Raw genomic sequence first — 15,089 nt, forward strand, 5'->3', positions numbered from 1 at the left:
AGAACCCAGGAGACCTCGTGTGTGTCTGAGATCCCCGGGCCTTCCTGAGGCAAGCTGGACTCGTTAGCTCCACATTTCGTGAGGTCCGACTGCCAGGAAAACCAGCTAGGCCACGTCAGACCCCCACCCGGCGCCCTGCTACGTTTTGAGAGTCCACTGAAAAGTCACACTCAAGAGATTCAATCTCTACCCAGTTGTCAAAATGGTCAGAGTTTATTACTTATCATCACATAGGCAAGGTCCCTAGCTTCACAAAAACATGAACTAGAGGCTCACGGTCCCCTCTCAGGGAGGACCTGCGAGCAGGGTTCCGAGGAGACACAGCGCCGCGGGGCGCTGGCGCTCGGCCAGGCGCTCGTTACTTATTTACAGCCCGATGCCTCTCCGTCTGTCTCAGGAGTCTCCCTCCCCCTGCACAGAAGAACTAACAAAAAGCTCTCTCTCTGCAGGCAGGAACTACTCCTCAATAGAAAAGGCACACTGTGTTTCTTGTCTGGAGGGTGGCTGCTGTATGAATGAGACAAAACCCTCCAGCAGTGGGCAAGGCGAGCCCTGAGTCTACCAGCCCGAGGGCAGGCTCCCAGCGCTGCTGCTCCTGTGGACACAGGCCCACGGGGGCGGCACCCCCGCAGGTGGCTGAACACGAAGGGCCAGGTGTGCCTGGGGCCGCCTCCCCCGACTGCTAGATGCCTGTCAGGCGGCAAGACAGAAGGCCCTTGCCTGACTGTTCTTCCTGCCCCCGAGGAGGATTCCCAAACCCCAAGACTCTGCTGACACCGTTCTAGGACATTAGCAGAGACATTCGCTGAGCGTCTATTGAACAGAACACAGCAAAACGGTACAAGAGATGTGCTCTGAAGGGAGGAATGGTGGCCCAGGCCAAGCCAGGAGGCAACTGGACCAGGGAGATGGGGCCCTCATTCTCGCCCAAGTGGAACGTGAATCCCGGTGTTAGAGGGATCACCCAGGCCTTCTTATTATGAGTGTAATCACCCACAAGCTTCTGCCGCCTGCATCAGGCAGGAGCAAATGCTGGATATGAAGAGCTGCCAGCTGAATGCCTTAGTTAGCTGCTGCTCTGTGGTTCGGTCGTTTGCTCATTCACCGGGAACAGCAGGAGCACAACTGAGAAGGCGATTTCTGTTCAGGCTCACGTTTGGGTCTACAGTCTGTATTTTAAAACCTCGAGTGAAATTCCAAGCCATGATAATGGAGACTGCTGGGTTACAAATATAACAGACTGGAAAAAAAAAAAAGTGCTAAAAAACCCTTGCAGTTGAATTATTTAAGACTGATCATGGGTCTGGTTACACTTCTGGACACACAGACCTTCACCTAGTACTCTGTACTCAATCTTGTTCAGAGTTCCTGGTGGAAGGTGAGTGAAAAATGAGAAGTCACCACGATACAGAAAGTACACTCACTGGATAGAGAGAGGAGATTACACGGGCACACACAATGCCCCAAAACGACAGACCCACGCCACAGCTAGAAGGAGTGAAGAGAGTGAACGGGGACCCGGGCTTCACTGTTGGAGACGGACAACTCACTGCTGATGCTGAGGGTTCCAATTTTGTTAGATGCTTACGCTTTCATGTTTTCTTCTCCAGAAGAGACAGAAGTTTAGTACTCAATAAGATATCCGATTTACTGAGGGTCCTCCATGTGCCAGGTACTGTTCACCAGTTTCAATCCTCCCTGTAAACCTGCGACCCTGACTTCACAGGCGAGGACACTGAGGCTCAGAGAAGATGCCCCATGTCTAGACTGAGCCACTGGTGAGCAGCAGAGCTTGGATGGGAACAAAGGCAGGGTGACCACACGACCACCCAGCTACCTTACCACCACTCTGCCCCCTCCACTGCCACCAAAGCCAGTAACTCCGGCGGCAGAACATGGAGTGAACCCAGTGGACTGGGGCAGCAGGAGGTCACTGTCAGTCTGTCCCACTTCCTGTCCTCTGTTCAAATCATCTCCAGTGGTGTTATTTTTTACTGCAACTGTACTCAAGGGAGGAGGGCTGCTTCTGGAATTTTTTAGAGACCTACCCAAACCCACAATCTGAAATTCCTGGAGTCCTCAGTTGAGGTGGTTCCATGGGGCAAGTCATCAAATAGGAAAAACCAGTCTGAAAAGTGGGTGGATGCATTTTCTCTCAGATTGAAAAAATAAAAGGGTCAAGTTCTCAACTCAACTGGGACGTGACCCCAGGATAAGGAACAACAGAGAGGACACAAGAGTTGAAGAAAACATGATCAGGTTCCTCAAAAGATAAATTAAAAGGTCTTGATGATTAATAAACTAAACTATCTTAGTCAAGTGCTATTTGCCCTGTTCAGTTCAGTTCAGTCGCTCAGTCGTGTCCGACTCTTTGCGACCCCATGAATCGCAGCACGCCAGGCCTCCCTGTCCATCACCAACTCCCGGAGTTCACTCAGACTCACGTCCATCGAGTCGGTGATGCCATCCAGCCATCTCATCCTCTGTTGTCCCCTTCTCCTCCTGCCCTCAATCCCTCCCAGCATCAGAGTCTTTTCCAATGAGTCAACTCTTTGCATGAGGTGGCCAAAGTATTGGAGTTTCAGCTTTACCATCATTCCTTCCAAAGAAATCCCAGGGCTGATCTCCTGCAGAATGGACTGGTTGGATCTCCTTGCAGTCCAAGGGACTCTCAAGAGTCTCCTCCAACACCACAGTTCAAAAGCATCAATTCTTCAGCGCTCCGCCTTCTTCACAGTCCAACTCTCACATCCATACATGACCACAGGGAAAACCATAGCCTTGACTAGACGGACCTTTGTTGGCAAAGTAATGTCTCTGCTTTTGCCCTGTTAACTGGGACCAAAAGATTTGCAGCCCTTTTGTTTTTAAATCTCTCTCTGCAGGAAGTGTTTTTAAATCACTCAAAGCTGCAAAATGCAGCTGTGGTGCTCATTCCTACTCCACTTCAGATTCTAGGAGAGAGCATCAAAAGCTAGCAAAGACTAACCCTCGCCAGGCACAGGGCTGAGTAAAGGTGCCCAGTGCATTAGGACACCGCAGCAACTTCGGTTCTGAAAAGTGGGATTCCAGGTAGTAATTCGGGGCAGCCACGCTCCCCCGTCAGAGGCATCCAGGCGGCTGCTCCTTCGGGAGGGTCCTTCCTCTACGATCCCCACAGAGAGTCCCCAACACACACCTGGGGGAAGTATCCTGTCTGCTCACCTGTGGGGCATTTGCTTTAACGAACTGCTTTCTCAGCAGGTTAAGCCTCCCTGCCCCCAAAAATCTTTTCACACAATTTTCCACAAGACAAGGGCAGGTATGCAGCCCCTCTGTAGATCTCAGACATAGAAATAGGATAGACGGGGCAGCTGACAGAGATGAAGGATTTTTTTTGCAGGTCAATATGTACTGTTCTTTAAAATCTTTAATTGCAAGTATAATAATACATGATTATAAAAAAAAAAGCGACACAGTTTACAAATATACATTTTAAAAGTAATGCTGGGATAAAAAGTAGTACTGCAATGTTCTTTATTCCTAGGTAGGCATATTCTAAGAGTGAAAATTAATTGGGCTGTATCATTATGCTATGAAAACTGTATACATACAAGAGCATGTGGTATAGTTATGTGATTATACTCGATAAAAAGTTTAAAGAAAAGTGACCTGGGAAAGACAAAATGATACAGACCTAAGAGATTACACGGACCATCTGTCTTACCCATCACAGGTAATGGGCACCCAAGCAAATATGACTCAGGATGCTTTCTTGTTTATGTTTCAAGCTACAGTCTTACAGGCTCCCTTCTTTGGTTGTTAAATGCAACTGTAAATATCTACAATGCTTTCTTCCCTGCAAAGACACTAAACTCTGTTAAGGGCTGCATGGCATGCATTCTGCGCTTAGTGCGTCTCAGGAGACAGAGAACAGCATCAGGAATGTAGTAGGCGCTCAATGAAGAGAATGAATCTGGCAGAAGAGCATCTTCATCAACATTCCAAGTCACCTCCCTCGAAAACCGGCCTGGAGAGCTCTGCTTCCAGAAGTCTATGCACATTAAATACACATGTAACAATAAGCAAAGCAAATAGGCAGAGCAGTACCTGTTTTATTTGGAGTGGAAAACCCAAAGCCTTGGGAGGCCACGCTTCCTCCTCCAGAGCTGAAAGTGCCAGAAGGCTTCTGGTCTCCAAATGATGAGCTGGCAAATCCGCCAAATGTCTTGGCTCCACTGTTTCCGAACAGGTTAGAGGTATCTGAAGAGATGAAGAACATGTGTGAGGGAAGTCAGAGGGAGAAAGATGTCCTTACGTACTCCTCAAAACAGAGAAGGAAGAAATTTCACTAGGCGTTTGGGGAGAAGGGAGTGACAGAGAAGTCTAGGATCCAAGGATGCTGGGTGGCAGTGAGACAGAAACCTCCTTTGATGTGTGTGTATCTTCATGACAAGTTTGTAATCACTTTAGTGCCCAGGCTCAGGATTTCCTGATATGACGTTACAGGCACAAAACAAAGGAAGGCAACAGGTTCCAAGGAAGGGCTCTTCTGCAGAAATGCACCTGTGAGCCCACAGGTAGCAGATGTGTCCAACAGAGGGCCCACCCCGTGGCCACACGAGACTCGGCTTCTGAAGAACAGGGCTGGTGTTCATGGATCTCCTCACATGAAGACCAACTTCAAATTTTGTCAAAACTAGAGAAAACAAAGTTAGAGTGAATTCAAACTGAGCACGCTGACTTCCAATTCTACTCTTACATGCCTGCCATTGCTGGCTCTGCACAGAGAATGCAGGCAGAATAAGAAAGATCCCACTGCTCCTCCTCCTGGGTGGATGGAAGCTTGGGCTATTCTGAAGAACAGGACTTCCACTCTCACTTCATCTTTCTAAGGGATTCAGAGTAAGCCCTTGACCTTTTAGATGCTTATCTGGTGGGTTGCTCCCTCAGCTACACACTGACTCGGCTCCAAGAATTAAAGGAAAAAAGGAATCGAGCTCCTAAAAATCAAGATGGGGGTCAAGTTTTTTGTTATAGGTACTGCAAATCTGCCAGGCAACATATAACCTGCCAAAAGTCAAAAACATGGAAGCTCCTGGGGAGTACAAACAGCATGCTATGTAACAGGAATTTTTCTTTAACCCTTTACTGGGAGAAGCGGGGAGGGATGACTCACATTTCCCCACCCTGCTGTGATGGGTGTTTTATTACAGTGAGTTTGCACCCACAGTAAGGCAGCAAACCGCTCTCTTTAAAGAGGATCACTGCTCAGACACAGGCATGGACAGGAGGCTGCAATGACATGCTCTGTGTGGGTATGGAGAGCTGACTGCATGTCACCAAGAGAGACGTACAGACACCTGCATGGGCCAGACAGATGCTCACAGGAGGGTGACGGATGGGAGAAGCGTGGAGGGTGACTCTCCAAGACGAGCTGTCTGAAGAGGGGGTCCACCATTAACCTGTCAAGGTCAGGGCCTCTCTTCTTGCTCTGCTGCCAATCCAACCTCAGTGTGAGATGCAAGTCTGTTAACACTTCCAGTTTCAATGCTCTTGATCCACAATCCAGCAAGTGCAGAGCCTCATCTCAGGGACCCAACCATCTCTAATTTCCATGAGCCAGTAACACACAGCCCCAGACCACGGCATGGTCACCTGCTCTGTAAACTATTGCTGACAGTCTAAGAGCTTGGCTATAAGCATGTCAGGCACTGACAGCATGCATGGGTAGCAAATTCCTTTTCATCACCATCATATATGGTCCCAGGGGACTACATATCCCCTAGCGGAGCCTGCAAAATGCCCTCTTGAGCAGTCTGATCCTTTCCTGATCCGAGGTGACTGAAGATTACATTAGATCCCTTCAATGGCGGTGCACCTGACACTGGAAACAAAAACCAGGCTTCCCAGCCATTCCTTTCATTTGGTATTTCAAGAAGAGAGGGTAGCGATTTTCTGACTTTGTTAGTGCTAACAAGGCAAAAATTCCAAATAGCAAACAAATTCAAGTGTAAGATTAGAGGCTAGATCTCCTCTAGCCATTTCATCTACAGAGGTGAAATGATTTTACTGGGACTGTGTTGGAAAACTTGAATTCCAGGGAGGTCAGAGAACATTTACAAGCCTTTGGGCTTCTTTATCCCTTTATCTCTTTAAGACTCCTTGGTCTTTAGGATGTTCAAAGATATTACAGTGGGATAAATGAGTGGTACAGTCAGCCTTGGCTTAGAAAACCTAAAAACTGACGGGAAAGGACTAAGCCTTCCTGAGTCATGGTTTCCTCACACATAATGCACATAGCCCCAGGGTTTACCTGTGTCTTAGGTAGAGTCTCCCGGGAAGAAAGAGAGAAGAAACCTTTGCAGTGTGAGCTTCGGATACAGAACACTCCAGCACCAAGCACCAGTCATGTCCCTAGCTTGTCTTTTGAGATCATTGCATAGTTAGTTCCAATTATTTTTCAGGGCTAAAGAGGGCAGCTCCAGGACTAGGCAGCTCGGGGTCTAAATGTTACCAAGGGAGCTGCTGGCTGCGCAATCTGTGCTCTGATATCTATCTGCAGGGGAGTGTGTTCAATGAATGCCATGCAAAGCAAGCATGAGGGCCATCAGACAAGGTGCACAGGGAGGAGTTCCATTCCATGGCAGGGCTGGAAGATCTCAGGAGGCCACACGGTGGATCAGAGCTCTACACACACGCCTGGATGAAATCCTCCTTACACTGCTTAATGGCTGTTACCTCTGGAAGCCCACACCCTCTCTCTGAATCCAAATCTTTATTGGTAAAGTGGGGATGGCCACATCTAAAACTGATGACACCACCCTATGGCAGAAAGCAAAGGAGAACTGAAGGGCCTCTTGATGAAGGTGAGAGAGGAGAGTGAAAAAGCTGGCTTAAAACTCAACATTCAAAACACTAAGATCATGGCATCTGATTCCATCACTTCATGACAAAGAGGTGAGGAAAAAATGGAAACAGTGACAGACTTTATTTTCTTGGGCTCCAAAATCACTGTGGACAGTGACTGTAGCCATAAAATTAAAGACACTTTAATAATAAAAGACGCTTGCTCCTTGGAAGAAAAGCTATGACAAACCTAGACAGCATATTAAAAGGCAGAGATTTCATTTCACTGACAAAGGTCCATCTAGTCAAAGCTATGGTTTTTCCAGTAGGTCCTGTACAGGTGTGAGAGCTGGACCATAAAGAAGGCTGAGTGCAGAAGAATTGATACTTTCGAACCGTGGCGCTGGAGAAGACTTAAGAGTTCCTTGGACAGCAAGGAGATCAAACCAGTCAACCCTAAAGGAAATCCACCCTACAGTTTTCAAAAACTGTTACTGAACTCGAGTTCTAAGATCCCTTTGTTTTAGGTTCTAAATTCCTACTAGCAGAACAAAAATTTCTGATTATATAATTTTGCAACTTTAAAGATGTGTGTGTATCTTTACTACAACCTTTCCTTACATATTACTAGATAAACAGTGACATCAAAATAACTGACCTGTCAATATATGAGTCTCAGGAAAGAGAGTTTTGCTTGTAACTACATGAGCCTCATTATCAAGGAAACCTCTGTCCCATCTGGAGAACTGGGCTCGATGCCTTGTTGTTGTTGAGTCGCTCAGGCGTGTCCACCTCTTGGCGGCCCTATGGACTGCAGCACGCCAGGCTCCCCTGTCCTTCACTATCTCCCTACGTTTGCTCAAACTCATGTCCATTGAGTCGGTGATGCTATCTAACCACCTCATCCTCTGTCGTCCCCTGCTCCTCTTGCCCTCAATCTTTCCCAGCATCGGGGTCTTTCCCAATGAGTGTAATCATTTCCCAATGAGTGTGATCATGTAATGATCACACAGATGAGAGAAGCTTCTGGTGGCGCATATTTAATGAGAGCAGCTAAGATGAAGATTGACAGGTGCCTGACTTCCCAACTCAGTTTTCAGCAGCAGCACAATATTGTTTTTTTAGAAGATTTAAACAAACAAATTTCTTTCATTTCCAATCACGAATCGACAGATCAACAAGGAATTAGCTGAATAAGAAAGTGCCAGCACAAAGACACAGCTTCATTTGAAAATAAGACAAAAGTGTAAGAGCTGAGAAATAATGATGGCTTCAACTTTTGTGTGACATTTCTCTACAGTAGCTGCATTTTAAAGCAAATTCAAAGCGAGTCCGACACAAATGAAAATCCAGATGCTCCTCCGAGCACACCCAGCCTGTTCGGCTGCTCTCTTTTATGCCTGTCTGCTTGCATTCATTTCAAGTCATCTCAATCCTAAGAAACAGAGCAATTTGGGCCTTGGGAGAGACGATGGGAGTAGCTCAGTGCATAGATCCTCTCTCCCTGCAGCTCTGATGTCTTTTCATGGCTATATAGGACATCTCATTAAAAACCCCAAATAAAAAACAAAATCAAAACAGACCGCACTGCTCTGGGGGAGAGATTTTAAGTGGGCCTTCCAGACCTTTCCTCCCTTGCTACCCTTGTTACTGAAGCTCTGATACTGCCAGGAGAATGACAATGACATCAGGGGACCCAGAGACCAGGAAAGTTTCTGAACTTACTTGGGGTAGCTGTGGACCCAAAGCCCCCGCTGGCCGAGCTGAACGGGTTTTTGTTGGCTGCATCCTGGCTGGGTTTTCCTCCGAGGCCGCTGAAGAAGCCTCCCCCTCTTCCAGCGTTTCCAGACCCAAACACGCTGCCGCTGGAAGAGGACGACTGCTGGAAGACAAAAGGGACAGGAAGCCGGGAGGATGAGAGGCCACGTAAGAGGGCAGGCCCCGGCCAGAGAGCAGGCGCTCACAGCTGTGCAGACGGGACGAGCGAGGGAGCGCTGGTCAGTGCCGGTGCAGGCGTCCCAACGACCAGAGAGGAAGCCCAACTCTGGATGGGAAGGCTCCCTACAATCACACGCTCTCAGTTATTCTACACTGCCAGTTCTCTGGAAACATCACTCGTGGTAGGTAGGAGCCCGAACAGTTCACCTGCCCTGCTTCCTGGGGCAGGGAAACCCAACCCTTGGGAGCTCCCCAAATGTGAAGGTTTAAATACATTTCTAGGTTATGATGGGCAACACTTATTTTCATTCATCCTGTGTTTGGCTGAACTCATCAGCAACCGACTATCAGTGATTTACACTGTCTTTTCTCCCAATTTGTGCTCTTTTATTTCATGATGACTTTCCCAGTGCTGCAGAAATAAGCTTAAATTAGCTCTATTGTTGAAATGATGACCACAGCTGAATTCTGTCCAAATCTGCAAATCTCACACTCTGAGGGTGCTGCTAATGTAGGGCGCATGCTGACACAAAGCTGGATCCAGCACATGTACTTCTGTTGAGGAACTGGTTCTTTAAGGAAGACGGGTGGTACAGGAACCTAACAGGAGCCCCCTTCTAGGGGTGGGCAGGTGGAGAGGTGCCAAAGCCCCTCTTCTGTAAGATGGGAAAGTAAACTGCTCACCTCCAAACACTGAGTGACATAAATCAGCTAGAAATGTAGTGCCCTTTAGAAAAGTGCCTCAAATGTAGCTGATATGCTCAGAAATGGCTGTTGGTATTTTAACAACCAACCAACGACTGAGCACTTGCTCTGTGCTAGGCACTTTTCTAAGGGCTTTACGAGTAATTATTTAATCCCCCAAAGAAGTCAAACCTCTAGCGGGCGGTCGCTGAGACATGCTCCCAGCGTGCCCCTGCTCTGGGGGATGCAGTCCCTTCCCTCAGTCTGAACTGCCCAAGACTGGACCGCAGGACAGGTCCACCAACGTGCTGCTCCCGTGACCCGCGCTCACACAGCAGCTAGAACACTTGAAAACAGCAGTCCAGTCACTCCACTCTTCTTACAAACTCTGAAAAGAAACTACATGCTTTGGTCCCGCCCATCTCTCAGCATCACCCTTTATCCCCCGCCTTCTTTTGTGCCTGGAACAGGACAGGCTCATTTTTACCTGAGGGCGACCTACTTAAGGTACTTGCTTGTCTCTCCCCGCCGCCCCTTTAAACTTCTTCAAAAACAACAGAAACTGTTTACTACACCCATTTAATGACGACTGGTTTTTAAAACTTGGAATGAAATCCAATTATAAGAGCACAGGCTTTGATAACTAGTGAACTGACTTCCAAAGGAACGAAGACATGACAAATATGCATGTGTGCGGAAAACAGAAAATACCAGGTTTCTCAGCTGACTTCCATGAATCCAGCTGAAACAGGAAAATTGCCAATAGATAGACCTTTTTTTGCCCTACAGGAAAAAAAAAAAAAAAAACCCACAACAAAAAGCCCCACAAACCCCAGCAACTTCAGATGGTTCACTCTATTTTAAAAAATATGATTAAAAAAAAAATGGCTATCTGTAGAAATGAGTAACTCCAGTACTTTGGCCACCTCATGCGAAGAGCTGACTCATTGGAAAAGACTGATGCTGGGAGGGATTGGGGGCAGGAGGAGAAGGGGACGACAGAGGATGAGATGGCTGGATGGCATCACTGAATCGATGGACGTGAGTCTGAGTGAACTCCAGGAGTTGGTGATGGACAGGGAGGCCTGGTGTGCTGCGATTCACGGGGTCGCAAACAGTCGGATACGACTGAGCGACTGAACTGAACTGAACTGTAGAAATGAGTAGAAGTGGGTAACACTTCACTGAAGTGAATGTGAATTGAGAGTTAAACTACATCCTCAGAAGTGGGTTAGAATAGCCCATTCATTTTAATTACAGTCAATAGTTTTAAGAACTTTAAATTATGGAAGACCTCGCAAGTCCATATGGAGGGGCACAATGAAGCCACGTCCTCACCACCTAGCTTCACCCATGACTCACAGCCAGCTGAGCATCACCCATAGCCCCATGTTCTGCCCCTGATCCTCGATCAGTATGAAGCAGACATCTTATCATTCCATCCACCGTGTAAAGCTCCAAAACAGAAACCGTAACAAACTTACCACATCCAAAAAACTAACAGTACATTTACATCATTAAAGAGGGAGTCAGTGTTCAAGATTCAGAATTTAAAAATTGCCAAAAACCCTGAGAATCTCATCCGGCCTCCAGACCTAAGCACCATTTCACAGGAAGGGACAGAGGAGCAAGTTACTCAGAAGCTACACCACAGGGATGTAATCAGAACAGGAGTGTGGCGATCTTAACAGGACCAACAGCCTGCTGTGTTCAACAGCTGTATTCTGAGGAAAAAGAAAAGAAGGACAGACATGGAAGGGCAATCAGAGACCCTGAAGACACCTATCAACCAAGTCTCAGTGAATGAACCTGACTTGATCCTAAATCAAAGAAACAAATGTAAAAAGAGATATTTATGAGACCTTCTCAGAAAGGCATTTCCCGACTATGGGACCTAAATAAGCTTCCCTGAACACTACCACATCATCTTGTTCTCTTCATAGGACTCTTTTTGCTTTTTTTTTTTTTTGGCCACGCCACACGGCATGTGGGATCTTAGTTCCCCGACCAGGGACTGAACCCGCACCCTCCGCATAGGAAGCGTGGAGTCTTAACCACTGGACTATCAGAGAAGTTCCTCTCCTCGTAGTGCTTAAAATTACCTGAAATTAAACTGTCTTAAAGACTGATCCCCCCACTTCCCATCAAAGGTAAGCTCTATGGACACAGCCACTTTTGTCTTTCTTACTCATTACTGAATTCCTGCATGAATGTTAATTTTCCAAGCCCTGGTTCTCTATTGCCATTTTAACAACACTAAATCTTTCAATCCATAAATACAGGATGTCCTTCCATTTATTTTGATCATTTTTCATTTCTTGAAATAATGTTTTCGCGTATTCAGAGTATGTTTTGTGCTTCTGTCTATTTCTGAGTATTTTACTCCTTTTTATGATACTGGAAATAGAACTGTTTTCTTAATTTCAACTTCATTTTTGGATGTGTGTTGCAAATGTATATAAATACAATTAAAATCTTATACACTGACCTTGCATCCTACAAACTTGCTGGACTCATTTATTACTTCTAGTAGTCCTCTAGTGGATTCCTTTGGGATTTCTATATATATGATATTATCTGAACATATATAGTTTTACTTCTTCCTTTCCACTCTGGATACTTCTTTCATCTTCTTGCCTAACTGACCTGGCTAGAACCAACATATGCTTCTGAGGTCCATCCACGTGGCTGCAGGCCTTGTCCTTCCCTTTTTACGGTTGAGTAGTATTCCACTGCGTGAGGATGACAGGGTCTACTATTCTCCTCATGATGAACATCTGGGCTATCACAAAGCTGCTAGGAACATTCTGATACCAGTCTGCCTGTGAACATATATTTTCATTTCCTTTGGGTACACACCTAGAAGTGCTAACCATAAAAATTAGTGTATATTTAACTTACTGAGAAATTGCCAAATGGTTTTCCAAAGTGATCCCACCATTTTGCATTCCCACCAGCAGTGCATTAAGAGATCAAGTTGCTCTACATCTTGTCCACGTTTGGTCTTGCTGGTTCTTCAGTTCAGTTCAGTCGCTCAGTCGTGTCCCACTCTTTGCGACCCCATGAACCACAGCACGCCAGGCCTCCCTGTCCATCACCAACTCCCAGTCCACCCAAACCCATGTCCGTTGAGTCAGTGATGTCATCCAACCGTCTTATCCTCTGTCGTCCCTTTCTCCTCCCCCCTTCAATCTTTCCCAGCATCAGGATCTTTTCAAATGAGTCAGCTCTTCGCATCAGGTGGCCAAAGTATTGGAGTTTCAGCTTCAACATCAGTCCTTCCAATGAACACCCAGGACTGATCTCCTTTAGGATGGACTGGTTGGATCTCCTTGCAGTCCAAGGGACGCTCAAGAGTCTACTCCGACACCACAGTTCAAAAGCCTCAATTCTTTGGCACTCAGCTTTCTTTATAGTCCAAGTCTCACATCCATACATGACCACTGGAAAAACTATAGCCTTGACTAGATGGACCTTTGTTGGCAAAGTAGTGTCTCTGCTTCTTAATATGCTGTCTAGGTTGGTCATAACTTTTCTTTCCAGGAGTAAGCATCTTTTAATTTTATGGCTGCAATCACCATCTGCAGTGATTTTGGAGCCCCCAAAAATAAAGTCAGCCACTGTTTCCCCATCTATTTGCCATGAAGTGATGGGACCGGATGCCATGATCTTAGTTTTCTGAATGTTGAGTTTGAAGCCAGCTTTTTCACTCTCCTCTTTAACTTTCATCAAGAGGCTCTTTAGTTCTTCACTTTCTGCCATAAGGGTGGTATCATCTGCATATCTGAGGTTACTGATATTTCTCCTGGCTGGTTCTTAAGTTTCAGTAATTCTACAGATATGACATAGGCTGCAGCCATGAAATTCAAAGACTGCTCCTTGGAAGGAAAGCTATGATAAACCTAGGGAGAATATTAAAGAGCAGAGACATCACCTTGCTGACAAAGGTCCATATAGTCAAAGCTATGGTTTTTCCAGTAGTCATGTATGGATGTGGGAGTTGGACCATAAAGAAGGCTGAACACCAAAAAATTGGTGCTTTTGTATTGTGGTGCTGGAGAAGGCTCTTGAGAGTCCCTTGGACAACAAGGAGATCAAACCAGTCAATCCTAAAGGAATTCAACCCCGAATACTCACTGGAAGGACTGATGATGAAGCTGAAGCTTCAATACTTCGGCCACCTGATGCTAAGAGTCGATTCACTGGAAAAGACCCCAATACTGGGAAAGAGTAAGGGAAAAAGGAGAAGGGGTTGTAGAGGATGAGGTGGCTGGATAGCACCACTGACTCAATGGACATGAGTTTGAGCAAATTCCAGGAGACAGTGAAGGACAGGGAAGCCTGCTGTGCTGCAGTCCACGGGGTCACAAAGAGTCGGATACATCTTAGTGACTAAACACCAACAAACTTTTCAGTTTCTTCTTTTATGGTTCATGTTCTGAAAAATCTCTGTCTTTCTAATGGTTTCTTCACAATGACATTACTGACATTCTTGGCCACATCATTCTTTGGAGGGCTACAGAATGTCCAGCAGCATCCCTGGCTAGATGGCTACAGTAGCATCCCCACTCATGAAGCTCAAACAAGTTTCCAGACACTGTGATTGTGAAATTCCTTTAGGGGTGGAAACAGACACCAGTTGAGCAGCACTGATTTACTCCAGGGTAGCAAACTTTTTTTTTTTGCTTTTTTGCTATGGTTGTCATATATTTAATGCCTTGTTATTAACTGCACAATATTTCTCTTTATGTCATCAGTCTTTTTTTCTTTAGCTGCTTTAAAAGTTCTTTTTGTATTTGGTTTTCAGAAGTTTAACTAAATGTGTTCAAGGGTGGTTTTCTGATATTTACTCTGTTTCAGAGTCACAGAGTTTATTGCATTTGTGGGTTCCAGTTTTTCAACAAATAAGAAAAAGCTTGGCCATTGTCTCTTCAAAAAATGTTCTCCTCTCCCATTCTGTCTCCTCTCCTTCGGGACTCTTGATGACACCTCGCTGAATTGCCGTACACTGTTGCACAGGTTACGGATGTTCTGTCCAATCTTTTTTTCCGTCTCCCTAAGCTTCAGTTTAGGTAATTTCTACTGACATGTTTTCAAGTTCATTGTTCTCCTGTAGTATTCCCTCTGCTGTTAAACGAATCATTTTCTATTTTGGATACTGTATTGAAACTTCAGATACGGATTGACTGTTTTCGTAATTCCCATTTCTCTGCTCAGATTCCTTATTCAACCATTCTTTTATTTTCCTGTAAATACCTGAGCACAATAGTTATTATACCTGCTTGTTCCAATGCGTGGGTCATCTGAAGGTTATTATTATTTTTTTGATGATTTCTAAAATATGACTGCAGGTCCCCCTTTTTGTTTTACCTCTTCATACATTACAAAATTTTTTTGTTAGGTACAGCAGGCTTACCATAGAAGAACAGTGTTGTGGTGACTGAGGACTGCTAATAATTTCCCCAGAGAGTGAGAGACCACTCTTTCATCTCTGTCCTAAAGTGAGGAGCTAATGGTTCACAGATTTAGAATGAACTCACCCCTGGTAAGCCCAGCACTGTCTTTGCTTAGGATTTGGGTTATTTGTTGTATACGTGCTGGAGCCTGGAGCCAGGAGGCAGCTGAGTTGCAGTGTCATC

The 15,089-nt window shown here is 45.8% G+C and overlaps 1 protein-coding gene across 2 annotated transcripts in view; it reads right to left on the reverse strand.

The window, feature by feature from the left end:
* NUP214 (nucleoporin 214) overlaps positions 1-15,089 on the reverse strand; it is an 89,075-nt gene that overhangs the window by 3,870 nt on the left and 70,116 nt on the right. Inside the window, exons 31-32 of one of the 2 annotated variants that reach the window (XM_070378830.1) lie at positions 8,554-8,707; positions 4,090-4,242 (exon numbers count right to left, since the gene is read on the reverse strand). In XM_070378830.1, the coding sequence (XP_070234931.1) occupies positions 4,090-4,242; positions 8,554-8,707 (307 nt within the window). Of the gene's footprint in view, positions 1-4,089; positions 4,243-8,553; positions 8,711-15,089 lie in introns of both variants that reach the window. The other variant, XM_070378829.1, reaches the window with a different exon arrangement.

Source organism: Bos mutus, chromosome 11 (assembly GCF_027580195.1).
Source record: "Bos mutus isolate GX-2022 chromosome 11, NWIPB_WYAK_1.1, whole genome shotgun sequence".
Lineage (NCBI taxonomy): Eukaryota > Metazoa > Chordata > Mammalia > Artiodactyla > Bovidae > Bos > Bos mutus.